At 43.7% G+C, this 21,696-nt stretch overlaps 1 protein-coding gene across 1 annotated transcript in view; it reads left to right on the top strand.

Annotated features, from left to right (window-relative positions):
• LOC109418850 (matrix metalloproteinase-2-like) overlaps positions 1-10,887 on the top strand; it is a 513,298-nt gene extending 502,411 nt beyond the window's left edge. The window contains exon 4 of the mRNA XM_019693088.3: positions 10,864-10,887. Within this exon, the coding sequence (XP_019548633.3) occupies positions 10,864-10,867 (4 nt within the window). The 3' untranslated portion in view covers positions 10,868-10,887. The remainder of the gene's footprint in view (positions 1-10,863) is intronic.
• Positions 10,888-21,696: the final 10,809 nt, after the last annotated feature.

Genomic DNA, 21,696 nt, shown 5'->3' with positions numbered 1-21,696 from the left:
AATCCTCTCAGTATTCTGTGGAGATTCCTCTCAGGATTCTGTGGAGAATCCTCTCAGGATTCTGTGGAGATTCCTCTCAGGATTCTGTGGAGAATCCTCTCAGGATTTTGTGGAGATTCTTCTCCAGATTCGGTGGAGAATCCTCTCCGGATTCGGTGGAGAATCCTCTCAGGATTCTGTGGAGAATCCTCTCTGGATTCTGTGGAGAATCCCTTCAGGATTCTGTAGAGAATCCTCTCCGGATTCTGTGGAGAATCCTCTCCGGATTCGGTGAAGAATCCTCTCAGGATTCGGTGGAGAATCCTCTCCGGATTCTGTTGAGAATCCTCTCAGGATTCGGTGAAGAATCCTCTCAGGATTCGGTGGAGAATCCTCTCCGGATTCTGTGGAGATTCCTCTCAGGATTCTGTGGAGAATCCTCTCAGGATTTTGTGGAGACTCTTCTCCAGATTCGGTGGAGAATCCTCTCCGGATTCGGTGGAGAATCCTCTCAGGATTCTGTGGAGAATCCTCTCTGGATTCTGTGGAGAATCCCTTCAGGATTCTGTAGAGAATCCTCTCCGGATTCTGTGGAGAATCCTCTCCGGATTCGGTGAAGAATCCTCTCAGGATTCGGTGGAGAATCCTCTCCGGATTCTGTTGAGAATCCTCTCAGGATTCGGTGAAGAATCCTCTCAGGATTCGGTGGAGAATCCTCTCCGGATTCTGTGGAGAATCCTCTCCAGATTCCCTTAGTAGCACACAAGTTCTATACAAGTTTATGTAACTCCTATATGACTGAATTTGGTCATATAAGAGTTGCATAGACCTATGCAGAACATGTGTGCTACTCGGGTCGGTGGAGAATCCTTTCCAGATTCGGTGGAGAATCCTTTCAGGATTCTGTGGAGAATCCTCTCTGGATTCTGTGGAGAATCCCTTCAGGATTCTGTAGAGAATCCTCTCCGGATTCTGTGGAGAATCCTCTCCGGCTTCGGTGAAGAATCCTCTCCGGATTCGGTGGAGAATCCTCTCCGGATTCGGTGGAGAATCCTCTCGGGATTCTGTGGAGAATCCTCTCAGGATTCTGTGGAGAATCCTGTCAGGATTCTGTGGAGAATCCTCTCCGGATTCTGTGGAGAATCCTCTCCGGATTCGGTGAGGAATCCTCTCCGGATTCGGTGAAGATTCCTCTCCGGATTGGGTGGAGAATCCTCTCCGGATTGGGTGGAGAATCCTCTCCGGATTCGGTGGAGAATCCTCTCCGGATTCGGTGAGGAATCCTCTCCGGATTCGGTGAAGATTCCTCTCCGGATTGGGTGGAGAATCCTCTCCGGATTCGGTGGAGAATCCTCTCCGGATTCGGTGGAAATTCCTCTCCGGATTCGGTGGAGAACCCTCTCAGGATTCGGTGCAGAATCCTCTCAGGATTCTGTGGAGAATCCTCTCAGGACTCTGTGGAGAATCCTCTCCGGATTCGGTGAAGAATCCTCTCTGGATTCGGTGGAGAATCCTCTCCGGATTTGGTGGAAAATCCTCTTCGGATTCGGTGGAGAATCCTCTCAGGATTCGGTGAAGAATCCTCTCCGGATTCGGTGGGGAATCCTCTCCGGATACGGTGGAGAATCCTCTCAGGATTCTGTGGAGAATCCTCTCCGGAATCTGTTGAGAATCCTCTTAGTATTAGAAATTCTTATAAAAATTCTTCACGAAGTATCTCAGCAAGATCGAAAAATCCTCAGAAATTGATTGAGGAATTTCTTTAGAAGTTGCACAGTACCTTTGTCTGCAGATTCTGCATACATTTTTGAAATGACATCCATAGAAATTCATCAACGGAAATCTTCAGGAATCTACTAGAAATCTCTTCAGAAAATTTTCAAGCAAATTTTCGTTGGAATCACTTTAAGAGCTCGTCCAGAACTTTCAAATGATTTTTTTCCAGGAATTCAGGAGGTATCTTAAGAAGTTTCAAGGCAACTATCAAGCGTTCACCCCGAAATCCTCCAGGGATAACTTAACAAATTGTTCTGCAGAATAGTTTCAAGAATTTCTTCTTCTTTTTGCCAATGGTTTTACCAAGAATTTTTAAAGGGATTTCACGGATTCTTTCAAGTTTTGTTGCAGCATTTTTTGTGCAATTTTTGGATAAAAAAAGCTATTGAGAAAATTCCTGGAGGAATATACGAAGCATTTCTTGCAGGAATCTCCGAAGTTATCCCAGGAGCTATTTCTGACGGAACTGTCATTTCTAACTAAATTTTGTTTTTTTGGGAATCACATAAGGTATTTCTCAAGGAACTCTTGGAAGAACCCTTGGAAAAAATTGCGAAGGAATCTCTGCAAGATAAAAAAATATTCCTATTTTTATTTCTAAAAAATAAAATTTGAAAAATTTCGGAAAAAAAAATCCTATAATTTTGAGAGTCTCTGGAGATGTTTTTGAAGGAATCTGAGCAGAACTTTCGGATAAAATCTCTGGAAGAATTTCTGAACAAATCTTCAGTGGAAGCCCTGTATATGTATGTCTCAGAAAGATCTCTTGGAAGAATCTCCAGAGAAATATCCAAAGAAATACTAGGGAAAATCTTGGAGGAATCCCAGAAAGAATTTCTTCATTAAAATTCTTGGATGATTTTTTGAGAGTATTCCTGGAACAATCTGTATACGTATTTCTAAATGAGTTTCTTCAGAAATTCCTGAAAAAACGCCTAGAAAAGCTTCTGTAAGGCTCTCTCAAAAACACTCTTGAGAAGTTTCTAGAATAAATCCTGACGAAATTAATATGAGATATTTCTGAATAATTTCATTGAAGAACTCGTGGGAAAATTCATAACTCCTAAAAGGAAATGTCGGAAAAAATTTCAGGGAAACACATGGAGGTATATCTGGCGGTAATCCAAAAGGAACTCACGCCTAAAAATGATAATATGCAAGAATCGCACGAGGAATTCCTACAGTATTTTCTGAATGATTCCCTGAAGATATTTCTAAATACATTTCTGCGGTAATTTTCACTAGAATCTTTAGAGAAAATCCTAAGCAAATCTCTGGTGAACTTCTTGAAGACCTACCTGTATGTATTTCTGAAGGGTTTCCTGAAGAATTTTCTTTGAAAGAATTTGTGAAGGAATCTCTGGAGAAATTCTCGAGGATATTTTTGAATGAACTCTTGGAAGAATTTCAAAAGTAACCATTATAGAAATTTTAAAAGGATCTTATTGAAATCTTCCTAAAAGAATATTCAAAGGAAATTTCTTGGAAATTCATTTTGAAAGATTTCGAGAAATCGCTGGAGATTTTGTTTTAATTGCCTGAAAGTATTTGGGAAGAAACTGCGAAAAAAATTTCTTAAAGAAACCGATTTTATCCCATAGAACATATCTTCAAAAAGTCCGTGGACAAATTTATTGAGGAATCTAATGAGGATATTCCGAAGAAATATTTGTAAGGAGGATCCTGCAAGGACCTCCGAAATTCTAGCTTAATGCGCCAGACGTCCTATGCCGTCTGCTAGAATTCACGTTTGCCCAGCTAACTCAAGATCCTGTCCTTTGCAGAATCCACCTCCTTCGTTTCCCAACAATTCCCAAAAATTTCTCCCCAAAATTCGGTTTTCATCCCAATTTTAAATTCACTTAAAATTTCTGTTAAAAAGAAAGAGTTTATTTATTTGCTGAGATTGTATACTTGAAGCTGGTCAAAAGAATCGCGCAGGAAAAATGTTTATATAAAAAAACTTTTAATCTAAATTAACTTCCAAAAACTATTTTACAGATTCAGTTTTGTATTTGGTTGCATGCAACATCTTCTCTTCGTGAGTTTTGTATTTTGCGCTTGAAACAACATTATAGAAAAAAGCCCTATCCGTGACGTCACTTGCGCACTTCTAGTGTTTGTGATCTGTTATAAAATTCTCTCTTGCCCTCTTCCCTACTACTACTACTGTTATTGGGCGATACGGTTAATCGTGATGGTAAATCGGTATCAGTGGTGGTATAGGTATAGGGTTTCGGTACTTACAGCACTTCGTGGACAGGTAGTTTACCTTGCTGGCCCGCGTTCGCGGTGTAGAGATCGACTCCCGGCGCCGACCTTCGGCTCTCGGACGTCTCTCTCCGGAAGGGTCGACACGGTAGCTACCCGCGTTCTTGCTCGGCTTCGTGCCGCTCGACGTCGCCGTACCGAGGTTGTTGAGACGGTTGGCGGTCGTCGTTAACGAACCCAACCTTCGAAGTCTGGTTGTGCTCGGAATAGCGTGCTGGAGGTAAACGATGTCAACAACGCCTCCCTGCGACGCTCGTTGGTGGGGTGGGGTGAAGCTGATCAGACGGGCCTGCTTGCTGTATGTTCCCGGGACGTGAGTCAGGACGATTCACTCTGGCGATGGTAAACTTTCCCCGCTCAGACGTCTCGCGAATATCGGCAACCACGTGGTGACGGGTGGTGCTCGCGAGGCCGAACTCCTATTCCGATGGCCACGCACTCTAGAGATATTTTTTGTGACCCGAAGCCACGAGGCGAAAAATACTCTAGGGGATCGTCCCTCGTCTGATCACTAGCACAAGACTAACGATGGGTGCTATTTTTGTAAGGCTTGCAATCTGCCTGCCTTGAACGAGCGAGATAGCTCTTCTCCACACTCCACACTTCGGCGGACTACCGCCCAACGGTCGTCGTCACTGTTGATGATTGTGAAAGTCGAAATATTTAGCACCAAATATACCCATCCATACCGATTTCGGAAATTTACCTCCTTCGTTGTTTTCTTGAAATTTCAGGTTATTTTTTCTTCACAGGCTTCGAATACCGACTCACGATTTTTCAGACTATAATAAATTTTGATTAACTTTACAACATTAACACTTTAATTTGCATGTGCTTACTTTTTTGACTTTCTTCCTCAACTCGACTCACGATTTGATTTAATCTGACTTTGGTTGAACTTAACTCTGAAAATAGCTTTTAAGAAATATTTCACCTTAAAACTTTGAATTACTTGATTAAATTAACTTCTTACTTCGATTTACGACACTTTTCACTAACTTCACTTTATATTTTTACGATCTTCTCAGCTCGGTGGTCTGAACGGGAAAGATCAGGTTGATTTTCTCTCCGCTTCAAGACCCCGGACTTTTCTGATTTTCTTTTTGATTTCCGGTTTCCTCTTTCTTGATTTTATTTTCTAAGTTAAAATTTTCTTGTCCAGATTCCTGGTTACTTCTTATCAACAACTACTCCCTATTACCATTCCACTATATTACCCATATTCAACTATCCTATTGATTCGAGCACTTCTCATCGTGTTGCCTACTCGACAGGCGCACACTCAATTATAAATTTTAGGGATGTTCATGAAACGGTAGTACAACCGTTACATATTCAAGCGAATTTATAGGAGAATCCCTGGAAGAATTTCTCAAGGACACGTTGGAAGAGCTCCTGAAGTAGACTGTGGAATATTCTTTAAATATATCCTTGAAGCAACTTTTTTTTTGAGAATTTCAAAACTTTCTGAAATTTTGATTTTCTGAAGAAATCAGTTGATGATTCCCTGACTTCTTCAACGGATTTGGATCTATGGAAGATCCATAGACGGCTTCATAATAGAGTTTTCAAATAAATTTCAGGAATAATCTCCAGGAAACTTTGAGGAAAATTCTAAAGAAAATTATGAATTCCCTTAAAGAATACCTGAATGAGTATCTGAAAAATTTCTCAAAGGCAACTCCGAAGGCATTCCTGGCAAAATTTTCAAAAAAAAACCTGAAAGATTTCTGTAGGAATTGCTGGAGGAGTCTTGTACAAAATTACTGGAATTTTATTTATTGGAATCCAAGGAGGAATTTCTAAGGAGTATCCTCGACGGCATCTATGCGAAAGCTCAGTTCGCTTTTTAGTTCTTGGTGAGAGGACACAATCCTTTTCACCCCATGCTCCCGCAAAGTTCCGCTTGAATTAGCGATCCCGCTGATGTTGCTACTCCTCCTGATACTGCGTCAAGTGCCCGCGCGCCATAGCCGGAGGGCCAACTTGTTTATTGTCCGGATTTTGAGGCGAGAATATAATGTTATGGCTCCGCGCCGCGGTGAAGCAACGCAACGGAAGCAGTAACAACGGATCGCGGGGTGTGGGCTGAGTAGGAGCACGAGCGAGTGACTGAGTGAGAACGGCACCCGGGAGGATTACACGCCGTGCAAGTGCTTATAGCCCGTCGTCCAAATCTGCCTAAATTGATTGTTTGCGGCTAAATTTTTGGCCGAGCGAAGAGGATTAGAACATTTTACAAACGTTTTTCTAAGGGTGTGGGAGCGAAGGGCGCTGCGGGGGTTTCACTTGAGTGGAATTAGCCACCGTCGCACAGTGGGCAAAATCGAGCCAAAAAACGGAACTTATTTTTGCCGCTGGTTTGAAGCAATAAAAAGTATGTATCCCAAAGGAAAAAACCATGCTAAATCGATTGGTGATGGTCTCGTGACCGGCAGGTGACGGGAAGTGGCCTCTTTGGCCACTTTTAGGCCCCGAACCTGGTTTTCCGGGTTCCGCACCAGGCTATTTTCAATCAAATCAGCTAAATACAGAGTGCGGCACATCATTTCATGTCTATTATTGGTAAGGATGTTAGTGGTGACTATTTAAGACCTCACCAAGGTCATATGACCACTTCCGGATCCTGGACCAGTTCTTCCGGTTCCGGATTCCGGCCATTTCAAGTGAAGTCACCTAAATATACAGTGCGACATATCAATTCATATCTATTTTCAACAGGCATGTGAGTAGTAACTGTTTGAGACCTCACCAAGGTCATATGGCCACTTCCAGATCCTGGTCCCGTTCCTCCGGATCCAGATTCCGGCCATTTCAAGTGAAGTCAGCTAAATATACGGTGCGACATATCAATTCATATCTATTTTCAATAAGCATGTGAGTGGTGACTATTTTATACCTCATCGAGGTCATATGGCCACTTCCGGATCCTGGTCCAGTTCCTCCGGATCCGGATTCCGGCCATTTCAAGTGAAGTCAGCTATATATAAAGTGAGCCATATCAATTCATATCTATTTTCAACAGGCATGTGAGATGTGACTATTTGAGACCTTACCGGGGTCATATGGCCACTTCCGGATCCTGGTCCAGTTCTTCTGGATCCGGATTCCGGCCATGTCAAATGTAGTCAGCTATATATACGGTGTGACATATCAAATTCATATCTATTTTCAACAGGCATGTGAATGGTAACTGTTTGAGACCTCACCGAGGTCATATGGCCACTTCCGGATCCTGGTCCAGTTCCTCCGGATCCAGATTCCGGCCATTTCAAGTGAAGTCAGCTATATATACGGTGCGACATATCAACTCATATCTATTTTCAATAAGCATGTGAGTGGTGACTATTTTATACCTCATCGAGGTCATATGCCCACTTCCGGATCCGAAATATTTATTCAGTGTAAATATAACATCTTCTATTTGATTTCTTGTGTTTTTGTAGGCAAAAGTTTCTTTTATTTCCGTGGATAAAATTACAGTTAATCAAATGAAAGTATCGATTTTACTACCGGACTAACATTTTTGCTGAGCTTTCTTCCAATTGCATTTGCATGATAAGCTCTTATGCGGCTAACTTTGTTAGTAGGGTAAAAAACCCAACTTCTGTGGAAATTGCTCCGTGTATTTTATCTGAAGGATGTCCATAAAATATTTCTGTAGGGTTTTCATTCAATAATTCCATCACGAGTTCTTCTAAGAAATTCGTCCCCAGAGGATTAATAATCAAATTATATCTATAATATTACCTACAATATCTTGTCGAATTACTTTAGTGAAAAAATCTTGGAAGAATTACAGCCGAAATAATTTCTGATGAAATTCCGGAAATCATTGCCTAAAAATATTCAAAGGCATTGAAGAGGGAATTCACAATAAAATTGACTATGGATTTCCCAAAGAAGGAGAAATTTCCGACAGAGTTATAGAAGGTATTTCCAAAAAAATAGCAAAATGGTTTTCATAAGAAATTGCAGGGGAAAAGCTGGAAGGGTTTGTTCAGTGAATTTCCAAAAAAAAAAAATGCGTGAAAGAATTAACAAAATATATTTTAGAAAGAACATCAACCAGCACATGATGTTTCATATAAGCTCCTGAAAGAATTTCCACGGGTTTATTTTAATGGAAATATTGTAAGGTAACTTCCGAACTTATCAGGCTTTTAAATAGTATCCAGACAATTTCATATAAATAACCTCCATGGGAAAAGGGATCAAAATCCAAAGTTTCATTTCGGAACTACTAAACGCACTAAAACGCAGATAAAAAATTAATTTGATTTTTTTTTCTTCAGGGCGAGCTATCACTTTATCGATTATCAATAAATTATCAAAGTGAATTACATCTGTTTTGTTAATTTGACTACCTAAACGAAAATATTGAAAATCAAATAAATGATGTTATACTCCAAAAATGTCTAACTTTGTTTAGAGTACGAAAAATAAAAATATTTTGTTTTCTAAAACACCATTTGCCGATGAAACTTCAGAAAGAAATATTCCTAAAGGAGTATTCGAAAGAATAATAAAATGAATTGTTGATGAAATTCCTTAATTAGTTCTCGTGAAATGTCAAAGAAATTCGCCTGTTATTCTGCTTGGATTTTTTCTTCAAAGAAATTCGACAAAAAATCGTAGGTAATATTTCAGATATAATTTTGTTATTATTCCTCTGGAGACGAATTTCTGCGAAGAACTCCTGACGGAATTAATGAATGAAAACAGTACAGTTGTATTTTCTGGAGATTCCTTCAGTCATTATTCAGATAAAATTCACGATTACCAAGCAAATATTCTTCAGAAACTAATAGAACAAGTTTCGTAGGAAGTTATTGTTGAATTTTATGGCTATTTTGAACTTAATTCCTAAAAAAAATATATTATAGACAAATTAAAAAAAAAATGGGTTGTTTAGTGAATAAAATATTGCTATTTTTAGAGCCTAATCAAAAGAGCTCATTTTTCTGAGTATTACGTGATTTCATTGGATTCCAATAGCTTTTTTTTATGGTTAAATTAATAGAACAGTTTTAATTTTCGTGGATAGAATGACAATTCAATCGATAAAGTGACAGTTCGACCCGAACAAAAAATTTTCCCCATACAAACTTTAAATGCGTTTTAAAAATAGGGGCTGTCCATAAACCACGTGGTCATTTTTTTGGGAATTTTCAAATTAACAATGGATTTCCGAAAGAAATTGCTGAAGAAGTTCTTAAAGAAATTACTGAAGTTACTTTCAAACAAATTGCCGAAGGATTTCCAAAAAGAGTTACAGAGCAAAGTCTAGCAAAGTGGTTAGGGACTTTTTTAATCATCTAGCCAAGGGATTTCTATAAAAACTCAAGGAAGTATTTACAAAAAAAAAAAAATATTTCCTTCAACAATAATTCTCGAAGGATTTTTGTAGCGATTTCCACAAGAATCGGTCTCTTTAGTAATATTTAGATTTCATGACAGTTCAACTTGAACTGTTATTTTATCCACGGAAATTAAAACTGGTTATTTGACAACAAAAACATTAGAAAGCAAATAAATGGCGTAACATTTACTCTGAAAATGTGTTTCGTTCTTCGCACTGTTTATTCAGCTTACTTCGCTTGAAATGGACGGACTCCGGATCCGGAGGAACTGGACCAGGATCCGGAAGTGGTCATATGACCCCGGTAAGGTCTCAAATAGTCACCACTCAAAAGCTTATTGAAAATAGATATGAATTTATATGTCACACTGTATATATAGCTGACTTCATTCGACATGGCCGGAATCTGGATCCGGAGGAACTGGACCAGGATCCGGATGTGGCCATATGACCTCGGTGAGGTCTCAAACAGTTACCATTCACATGCTTATTGAAAATAGAAATGAATTGATATGTCGCACCGTATATTTAGCTGACTTCACTTGAAATGGCCGGAATCTGGATCCGGAGGAACTGGACCAGGATCCGGAAGTGGCCATATGACCTTGGTGAGGTCTAAAATAGTCACCACTCACATGCTTATTGAAAATAGAAATGAATTGATATGTCACACCGTATATATAGCTGACTTCACTTGAAATGGCCGGAATCCGGATCCGGAGGAACTGGACCAGGATCCGGAAGTGGCCATATGACCTCGATGAGGTCTAAAATAGTCACCACTCACATGCTTATTGAAAATAGAAATGAATTGATATGTCGCACCGTATATTTAGGTGACTTCACTTGAAATGGCCGGAATCTGGATCCGGAGGAACTGGACCAGGATCCGGAAGTGGCCATATGACCTTGGTGAGGTCTCAAACAGTTACTACTCACATGCCTGTTGAAAATAGATATGAATTGATATGTCGCACTGTATATTTAGGTGACTTCACTTGAAATGACCGGAATCCGGAACCGGAGGAACTGGACCCATATCCGGAAGTGGCCATATGACCTTGGTGAGGTCTTAAATAGTCACCACTAACATCCTCACCAAAAATAGACATGAAATGATGTGCCGCACTCTATATTTAGCTGATTTGATTGAAAATAGCCTGGTGCGGAACCCGGAAAACCAGGTTCGGGACCTAAAAGTGGCCAAAGAGGCCATTTCCCGTCACCTGCCGGTCACGAGACCATCACCAATCGATTTAGCATGGTTTTTTCCTTTGGGGTACATACTTTTAATTGCTTCAAACCAGCGGCAAAAATAAGTTCCGTTTTTTGGCTCGATTTTGCCCACTGTGCGTCGGTGGATGTTTCCCGCTTGTTCGGATGGAGTGTTGCGAACTCGGCAAAGCTCCTGCGAGTGTTTTAATCATGTTGTAACTTATGTTTTGTTGTTTTTTCCTCTCTGTTTCTGTTCACAGGTGAGTTGCACATGGAAAGGCCAAATAAGGCTACCCTTTATCCAGGTGATGGCCGACAGCTGGATGCTTGTACACAAATGGTAGTATGTTAGGTATGTAGTATCCATGGTCAAGGTTTGTAGCAGCAGATGGATTTGGTTGCTCTCTACGGATTTGGAGGGGAAGAAAGCTTTCGAGGGGAATTTTTGCAGTGAGTGCCACTACAGATGTCAATGGTTATCGAATGCATCATTGATAGGAAGGGATCTGATATCTCATTTCCAAAAAAATGGCAAGTACTCTGAGTTTTTGAGCATGTAGTGTCTGAAGTGGATAAATTAGAAGTTATATATTCTTCTCACTTCATACGTCTCTTGGCTTTCACGTGCACGTATAAATTCTGGACAGTGGAACCATTTGAACAGCGATTGGTATTTTGATACTTAAGGTGAAGGTTGCTTGAGATCATAACAATAAACTTGACTCCCGCTCTTATTACCCTCTCAACCACCCACTCAAAACAAACCAATCAGACGGCGCACAGTGCAGTGTGACTTGGTAAAAAAAAACAACAAAAATCTTTCAAAATGAGCTAAATAAACATAGTAGTTGAAGCTTTGAATTTTGGCACACATATGATTCATGCTTACCTATACAATTTGTTCTTGTAAAACATTTTTAAATTTAAATAAGTTCATAATTTGCTCAATTTTTCACCATGCATCCCATTGTGCACCGCTTTATTTACGTTTTTGTTGACAACTCTCTCCTCTCTTTTCACGTACTTTTTCTCTCTGAACGTAGACAACTACAGTGTTATGGGGTGACATTAGTTGATGTAATTTTAACGCATAAACAGCGAACGATTGTTCTGTTATCAACTGAAATTATACTGGCAGTATGATATTGAAAATAGTTAATATGATTGACAAAATCACAGCACCTTTTTTCGTCATAAACTTTTACTGCGGTTTAATCAGTTTTACCATACGTTGAACAACACCACTCAGTTCAACGGTACACTTTTCCGTTCTAGCAAACCGCGATTCAAATTGATTCGGCTTTTCGACCACGAAAGTAGAAAACGCGTAGGTTTTTCGCGATAAACAGTAGGTCAGTCGATAGTGTGGAAAGTTTTCAATAATCGATCAACTTATTACAGTGCTGTGTTGCTTGGAAGACTGTTAAAAAGTGATTTTAAAATATGGGGGACGCACTTGTCGAAGAAAGAAAGTGCAGTGTGTGATACATTTTTGCACAAAACTTTGAAAATATTGTGAAAAGTAAAAAACAGTACTTCCCAAAGGACGGAAAATGTAGCTGTCTACCACAAGTAGAAACCTGAGTGCATTTTGAGAAGGTAAGGTAATTTTGAGAGTTTGTTCGGCAACTTCCGCGCTACTCGTTGACTATGGTGAGGGGAGGGAGGTATGAGGCAGATAGTGGCGGCCATACTCGCTGCCATTTTGTAACCCCTGCAACTATGTCCTTAAGCCTAAAATTTATTTCTATACCGAATCACAAGCCAAAACGACAATTTTGAAAATTCACCATGCCTTCTTGTGCCAATCGAAACTTGTATCAGCAGCGAACAGCAACTTTCTAAGGTTGTCATCCGGCATTCTTGCAACACGCCCCGCTCATCGTATCCTTCCGGCTTTGGCCACTTTTTGGATGCTGAGTTTACCGTAAAGTTCAGCCACTTACTATTCTCCTGCACACCGCCGAAGATCGTCCTTAGCACGCGTCGCTCGAAAACTCCGAGTGGTTGCAGGTCCTCCTCGAGCATGGTCCATATCTCGTGTCTGTAGAGATCCACCGGTCTTATTAGAGTTTTGTAAAGGGTGCATTTGGTGCGTAGGTGAATCTTTTTCGATCGCAGTTTCTTCTGGAGCCCGTAGTAGGCCCGACTTCCGCTGATAATGCGCTTCCGAATTTCACGACTCACGTTGTTGTCAGCCGTCAGTAAGGATCCGAGGTAGAGGAATTCCTCCACCACCTCGAAAGTATCCCCGTCTATCGTAACATTACTACCCAAAGGGTCCGGTCGTGTTCGGTTCCGCCTACCAGCATGTACTTTGTTTTTGAGGCATTCACCACCAGTCCGACCTTTGCTGCTTATCGTTTCAGGCGGGTGCCACCGTTCCAGATGTTCGGGCAATAATGTCCCTTTCGTCCGCAAAGCACACAAATTCACCGGATTTTGTGAAAATCGTTCCCCGGCTGTTGAGCCCGGCTCGTCGCATCACACCTTTCAGAGCGATGTTGAAGAGTAGGCATGAGAGTCCATCACTTTGTCGCAGTCCACGGCGAGATTCGAATGAACTGGATAGTTCACCAGAAATTATGACGCAGTTTTGCACACCGTTCATCGTTGCTTTAATCAGTCTAGTCAGCTTCCCAGGAAAGCCGTTTTCGTCCATGATTCTCCGCTGTCGTATGCCGCCTTGAAGGAGATGAATAGGTGATGCGTTGGGAAGCCGGTTTGATAACTTCCCACGAACTCATTTTAGGTGACAGGTGACGGATCTGGGATAACACTTTGTAGGCAGCATTCAAAATAGTGATCGCCCAGAAGTTCACACATTCCAAATGGTCGCTTTTCTTGTGAATGGGGCAGATTACCCTTTCCTTCCACTCCTCCGGTAGCTGTTTGGTTTCCCAGATCCTGACTATTAGCCGATGCAGGCAGGTGGCCAACTTTTCTGGGCCTTTCTTGATGAGTTCAGCTGCGATACCATCCTTACTAGCTGGTTTGTTGGTTTGGAGCTGGTGAATGGCATCCTTAACTCCCTCAGCGTGGGAGTTGGTTCATTTCCGTCCTCCGCTGCACTGGCGTCGTCGTTTCCTCGGTGACCGTGGTCTCCAGTGTCTACGTTCTCCACGCCATTCAGGTGATGATTGGAGTGCTGCTTCCACCTTTCGATCACCTCACGTCCGTCCTTCTAGAGGCCTCCGTCTTTATCCCTGCATATTTCGGCTCGTTGCACGAAGCCGTTGCGGGATGCGTTGAGCTTCTGATAGAACTGCCGCGTTTCTTGGGAACGTCACAGCACTTCCATTTTTTCGCACTCCGCTTCTTCCAGGCGGCGCTTTTTCTCCCGAAAGAACCGGGTCTGCTGTTTCCGCTTCTGTTTGTAACGTTCCAAGTTCTGTCGGGTCCCTTGCTGCAGCATTACCGCACTCGCTGCGTTCTTCTCCTCCAAAATCGTTCTGCACTCTTCGTCGAACCATTCGTTCCGTCGATTCCGTTCCACGTACCCGATGGTGTTCTCGGCTGCGCTGTTGATGGCTGTTTTCACTGTACTCCAGCAGTCCTCAAGAGGAGCCTCATCGAGCTCGCCTTCGTCTGGCAACGCGGCCTCGAGATTCTGCGCGTATGCTGAGGCGACATCCGGTTGTTTCAGCCGCTTTGGGTTGTACCGTGTTTTCCAATTGGAATGCCGTTGTTACATCTGTAATAAGCAGAGTATAGAGAACCCCATCCCAATCGCCACCTGGTGAGTCGCACGTTGAAGGCGAAAGAGACGAAGCGGAAGAACGTCCTCGAGGCGCTGAAGCGATTGGACGCATTCGTCAAGAACTACGATCCCGATCAACACCAACACGAAGTTCCCCATCACTTGGAGCGCATAGAGAAGGTTTGGTGCGCATTCGAAATCGTCCAAGAAGAGTACGAGGAGATGAACGACTCCGAAGAATTCGTCCAGAAGAATTTGGAGCTACGCGGAACTGTGGAGGAACTCTATTTCCGTGTGAAGGCTGGCTTATCGTCGAAGGTATCACCCCTGCTAAACCCCACTGTCGCTGTTGCCCCCACTGCCCCTACTGCTCAACCAACTTTGGCCAATGTAAAGCTGCCGAGGATTTCGCTGCCAGAATTGGACGGGGATTTCAACAATTGGCTGGCGTTTCACGACACTTTCATGTCGATGATCCACTCGTCGACGGAGATCTGCCAGGTCCAGAAGTTCGACTATCTCCGTGCAGCCTCGAAAGGAGAAGCGGCCAGACTGATCCAGTCCATCACGATCACAGCGAATAACTACGCTGTCGCTTGGGATACGTTGGTAAACCGCTACTCTAATAAGGCCTTTCTCCGCAAGAAGCATATACAAGCCTTGTTGAAGCACCGTAGGATCCCGAACAACAACGTCGAAGCCCTGCACAAAATCATCGATGCATTTCAGCGCCATACGAAGGTCCTGTAACGGCTAGGCGAACCAGTTGACCAGTTCAGCTCGATCCTCATTGAATTGCTGGAATACAAGCTGGACGATACATCGCTCACCGCTTGGGAGGAATCCATCGCGACGAACGCTCACCCAACATAAAACGAGATGGTCGATTTTTTGTAGAAACGCGCCCGTATACTCGAGACCATTTCGATCAACCGCCCGCAGAACAATACTTCCAAGTCGTTTAGTCACCCGTCGGCCCAGAAGAAGCCTAGCCCACCGAGATAGAGCTCCAACGCTGCCACCAAATGTTCTTCAAAATCCTTCCCGATGTGCCCTGCGTGCGAGAAACAGAGGCACTGTACCGTTTTCAACGGCCTGGATCCCAAAGGCCGCATGAAATTGGGTAACGGAGAAGAAACTTTGCAGTTACTGCTTTCGCAGTGACCACTCTGCTCGCAACTGCCGCTTAAAGTTCAGCTACAAGCACTGATCGAGACGTCATCACTCAATGATTCATCCCGGACCAGCAGAGATGGAGAAATCCGCTCCCGAAGCAGGAACCGACAATCCTTCGCCTGATCCATCTAGCGTGGTGACAGCTGTTGCCGCAATCCCGACACCCGAGGTCGTCTCCACAGTAAAATCGTCCAATGCCAGCGTATTGTTGACCACTGTGGTGCTCATAGTCGTCGATGTCTACGGACAAGAGCACGTAACCCGTGCCCTGTTGGATACGGGATCCCAACCGAATGCAATCAGCGAACGCCTGTGTCAATTGCTCCACCTTCCTCGGAAAACTGTTAACGTTCCAATAGCTGGAGTTGACAGCGCTGTTACGAACGCCAAGCATGAAGTCCAGGCAAAAATCAGGTCCCGTGTTGTCAACTTCTCGGAATCCTTGGAAATCCTGGTACTCCGGGGAGTTACGAGTGATACACCTTCAGCATCGTTCTGCACCTCCCGGTGGAACATCCCCGAAAACTTAGCCCTCGCCGAACCCGACTTCAACACTTGCAGAAAGATGGATATGATCATCGGCGCTGCGCATTTCTATTCGTTCCTCCGAGATGGACGATTTCGCCTGATCGACCAAGGTCCCTTACTGGTTGAGACGGTATTTGGCTGGATCAGTGGTGCAATTTTTCGACAGGCCTTTATGATAGCGATATTTTGCTTTTTTTCATTTTCTCCGTTTTGGTTTTCCTGTCAATGTTGCTTTCCGATCAGCAACACGGAAGCGAAATGAAATAGGTACTCACACTCGCACGCAGCGTGCTGAAAGCGAGAGCTGACAGGGCTAAATTTCCATTCAATTTTCTGTAGTTGAGTGTTTTCACCCGTGGTAGCGTATAGGGCACTCACTCTCACAAGCCACCGCTTGAGACGAATGGCCTTTCAGCATGAGTAGTGTGTGGATGATTGGGAATTGACCATGTTGGGTCGCTCACGAATGGAGCTCTCGGACTTTGTCAGTTCTCACATCGAGGAACTGAAAACGACCGCTGCAGTCATTCATTTTCGGCTGAAAAACAGGTACTGAGACTGATATTTTGCAAGACTGGGTTGGATAGTTGCTGGCAAATTTGAAAACCCAGCAGAATTCAGTAATCGACCCGCCGTAACTTGTCATGTGGCGACAGTTACCTCCGTGAGCGAGCAACTCGAACGTTTTTGGCGCATCGAGGAGCTAAATGGATCGGAGTATTCCGTTGATGAGCAGAAGTGCGAGGTTACTATCGCGAAACAGTTTCCCGTGACCCGAGCAGTCGCTACGTCGTCCGAATGCCGAAGCACCCCGAGCACGACCGATTGCTAGGATCTTCGAAGTTGTCTGCTGATCGTAGGCTGAAGTGGTAGAGCTGAAACTGGCGAAGGACGAAAATATGAGAATTCAGTATCATGACTTCCTCCGCGAATACGTCGCTCTCGGCCACATGACTCCAGTTCCCGATGATAAAGAGTGTAGTTCCAACGTTTTTTTATCTCCCGCATCACCCCGTACTGAAGGAGTCGAGCAGCACCACGAAGGTGAGAGTGGTATTCGACGGCTCCGCCAAGACAAGTTCCGGGTACTCCCTCAACGATTCCTTGCTCGTCGGACCAGTCGTACAGGACGAACTTCTTAGCCTCATCCTCCGATTTCGAAAGTTTCCGGTTGCATTGGTGGTGGACATCGAAAAAATGTACCGCCAAGTCTCGATGAATCCCGCAGATCGCCCGCTCCAGAGAATTCTATGGCGGTTCGACGCGTCAGAGCCAATTCAGACATATGAGTTGGGTACCGTCACTTACGGCCTCGCGCCGTCTTCCTTCCTCGCCACCCGGATGCTTTTGCAGCTTGTTGAAGATGAAGGCACCCCGTTCCCGAGAGCAAGCACGGCCATCAAGAAGAACGTTTACGTGGATGACCTCATCTCTGGCTACAACAGCATCGAAGAGGCTATCGAACTCCGTGAAGAATTGGACTGTCTTCTGCAGAAAGGTGGTTTCCGTTTCCGAAAGTGGTGCTCCAATTCCCCCCCAGTTCTGGCTGGCCTACCTCCCGAGTTATTCGGAACGCAATCGTCTTTGAAGTTTGAACCCGAAGAGAGTATCAAACACTCGGAATAATATGGGAACCGGAAGCAGATCTTTTCCGCTTCGACGTTTCCGTTACGATTCAGAACAAATCGCCGACCAAGCGCACCATACTCTGCACGTTCGCTCAGCTTTACGACCCTCTTGGCCTGATCTCTCCCGTCGTCGTTCAGGCAAAAATTCTAATGCAGAACCTCTGGCTGTTGGCGTTGGACTGGGATGACGAAGTTTCTCCAGATCTCCAACGAAAATGGGCTCAATTTTGTGAACAGCTTCCCACCCTCTCCAACTTCCGCATCGAAAGGTTTGCTTTCGCCCCTGGTTTCCAAACTGCGGAACTGCATTACTTCGCTGATGCGTCCGAGGTCGCATATGGTGCCTGCATATACGTTCGCTCTGTTGCCGCTGATGGACAAGTGCAAGTGAGTCTCCTGGCTTCAAAGTGGCCCCACTAAAGCCGCTTAGTATCCCGCGTCTAGAGCTGTGCGCAGCTCTCCTTGCCTCTCGTCTGTACGAGAAGATTGTCGGCTCGTTGGACATGGAGTTTGCTGGAAGCTTTTTCTGGTTCGGCTCAACAATCGTTCTTCAGTGGATGAAAGCATCTCCACGGACGTGGAAATGATTCGTAGCGAACCGTATCGCTGAAATTCAAGCTTCAACTGTTACTTCGCACTGGCAACACATCTCCGGAAAAGAAAACCTCGCCGATATGTTTCCCGTGGAGTTTTCGTCGAAGAGCTGATCAGCAGCGAGCTGTGGAAGCACGGTCCCCCGTGGTTACGTGAAGACAAATCAACGTGGCCCTCCCAAGGCATCCCAGAAACCAAGTTCAGCGTTGAAGAATTGGAGTTGAAAAAGAATATGTTTCTGACGACTCAGATTCTCCATCCCGATCCACTGTTCGAAAAGTTTTCGTCGTACCAAACTCTTCTCAATGTAGTCGGATTCTGTTTTCGTTTTTGCAACAATGCCCGTTACAAACAGCGACGAAATTCCAGCAGTGTACTCTCCGTTGCCGAACTTCATCATGCCAGGATAGCCCTGGTCTGACTCGTCCAGGCTGAAACGTTTCCCGATGATCTGCACCGCCTGAAGAGAGGATTCATAGTGTCCAGTAAATCGTCCCTTCGCCTGCTAAGCCCATTCCTTGACGCTGATGGGCTGATCCGTGTCGGTGGCCGGTTGCGACTAGCTGACACACCCTATGACGTGAAGCACCAAACAGTTCTCCCCGGATTTCACCCGTTTACCCGCCTCCTACTGAAATTCCATCATCGCAAGCTAGTTCATGGTGGGATTCAGATGACTCTCGCAGTCGCCTGCGACGAATTCTGGCCCCTGATCGGTCGGAAAGCTGTTCGAAGTGCTATACGGAGCTGTTACGAGTGCAGCAGGGCTAACCCGCAGCCGATTGAACAACCGATCGGCCAGCTGCCGCTTCCTCGAGTCACCGCAAATGAAGCCTTTGTCTGCACAGGGGTTGATTATTGTGGTCTTTCTTAAGCCCGTTCACCGTAGAGCTGCAGCCCGAAAAAGCTACATCTGCGTTTTCGTCTGCTTGAGTACAAAGGCAGCGATCTGAGCACTCCCGCTTTTCTAATGGCTCTCGATCGCTTTGTCTGGAGACGAAACAAGCCTCAGCATTTGTACTCCGACAACGGTACAAATTTCATCGGCGCGAAAAATGCACTGCACAAGGTGTATCAAATGCTTCAACCCGGCACCTGATTCCCCCGCGTGCCCACAACTATGGTGGTCTATGGGAGGCCGCCGTGAAGGTGGCCAAAGCCCATCTGGTCCGTCAACTCGGATCATCATTGCTGTCCTTCGAGGAGCTAACGACGGTTCTAATCAGAATCGAAGGATGTATGTACATTTCCTCGTGCGGAACATGATCCGCCCGCTCCCCGAAGTCGATATAAGGGACGTACCGCTGAATCGACTGAACCAGTATGAGAAACTCCAAAAGTACGCTCAAAACTTCTGGTACAGGTGGCGAAACGAGTACTTGAAGGAGTTGAACCAGCAGTACTCATTGGCGTAACTAGAGGGGGGGGGGGGCTCTCGGGAAACTGGCTAAGCGCCAGCATGCTACCGTGATGGACTCTCCAGAGCGAGTCATCGATGTTCGTTGCTGCTAGGCTACGGCAGCTAACCTTGAGGGTGCGATATGCACTATCCCCTCTCTGAAGCAATACCTTCTTGGTGGTTCCGGAGAGACGTAGGGTTTGGCGACCATAGGAATGTGTTTTAGTGGGTCGAGGAGTGAGTAGTCCTGGCTTTTACTAGTGCTGTAGAAGACGGCCTTAACCCCACACTACCCTAACTTTCCTGTTAGGGTGTCTGTTGAGCAGATTTATCCACCTATGGTTTAGAAGGAAAAAAAAATCCACCAGGCTCCCTTGTTATACCCGTAACACCCTCCAGAAATTTTTCATGACTTTATATATGGAAATTAGAAAAAAAAGCTGACAGCCACTGTGTTAATGATAAACATAGATTTACAATAGACATTGATTTGGCATAATGTGTTAAAATTGATAGTTATTGTAGACTATTCTCAACTTGACACACTTTACAAGATCATTGTACAAAATGGACTATGTGATTGAGTCTATTAGTTTTGTTTGGAAATATGATACCAGAAATATTAATTAGAATTACACATATAAATAGCAATGCTTTGTACGACTTCGTTTTTAAATTGCCGGAAAATGAAATCTTAAGTTTTCAAATGAATTCTTTCTAGGGTATCCAAAAAAGTTCTGAAATTTCTAGCAGAATTACAGAAAACTATTGTTAAATGCTTGGTAAATGCTTCCTTGTGGAATTCAAGTATCATGTGGAAAAAAATCTGTTAGAATTTGAAATGAAATACAGCAGAAGTTTTTGGACCCCTAGAGAAAATAGATGTCACATTATAAAGGGCCCATATAGCTGAAGCGTAAACGCGAGTGTATTCATTAAAACCATGCTGAAGGGGATGTCTAGTCGGTAACTATAAATTTCATTGACTTTCTTGGGCATCGAGTATTTGCGCGTCTATCAAACAATGCACAAATTAAATGTTTATTGAGGAAGTTGTAATATTTTTCAGCGTTCTCATTAATTCTAAGCGATTCAGGCGTTATCCTAGTTTAGACATAACGCAAAAAAAAAAATAGACAACTATTTGGTCAGAGGGGGAGTGGTTTGAGCAGCATCAGCAAATTGATACCATCCTCCTCTCCTCTTCTTGGCGTAACGTCCTCACTGGGACAAAGCCTGCTTCTCAGCTTAGTGTTCTATGAGCACTTCCACAGTTATTAACTGAGAGCTTCCTCTGCCAATGACCATTTTGCATGTGTATATCGTGTGGCAGGCACGAAGATACTTTATGCCCAAGGAAGTCAAGGAAATTTCCATTACGAAAAGATCCTGGACCGACCGGGAATCGAACCCGTCACCCTCAGCATGGTCATGCTGCATACCCGCGCGTTTACCGCCTCGGCTATATGTAGTTGATACCAACTACATTTTATAACAAAACGCAACACGACGAAATTGAAAATAATAACATTATATACTTGAAAAGCATTTCTGCACTCTTCAGAATTTCCGGAAAAATCCTGGAATTGCCCTGGGGGAATTCCTGGAAGAATTCCGAAAGAATCTTCTCTAGATGAGTTCATGAAGGATTACTTGGAGAAATGTCCGAAAGCGCTTCTAGCATGTAAGTACTTATATGTTTAAAGTAAATTACAGTGACTGTGTAAGAATCACAGAATATATTATCGAAAGAATCGCAGGACGACTTTATGAAAAAACTACTTTGCAGGAACTGCAGGGAGTGTTATTGAAGAAACTCATGGATGGATTCCTGATAAAATCTGTGGATGAACTCCTCAAAGATTTCTCGGAGATAATTTTGAAAGAATACCTGGATGACTTCTTGGAGAATTTCCTTGCTGCTGTATCACCAAATAATATTTAAGAATTCCAAAACAAATCGCTGGAGCAATTCCTCTAGAAATTCTTCAAGTAATTCAAAAAATCGTTAGGTAATCAAGGACAAAACATCTTGAGTGATTCCCAGGAATAAAGATAATTGACGCGT

The sequence above is a fragment of the Aedes albopictus genome, chromosome 3 (assembly GCF_035046485.1).
Source record: "Aedes albopictus strain Foshan chromosome 3, AalbF5, whole genome shotgun sequence".
NCBI classification, from domain to species: domain Eukaryota; kingdom Metazoa; phylum Arthropoda; class Insecta; order Diptera; family Culicidae; genus Aedes; species Aedes albopictus.
The sequence above is the reverse complement of the archived record's forward strand: the minus strand, read 5'-3'. Positions and strand labels throughout refer to the sequence as shown.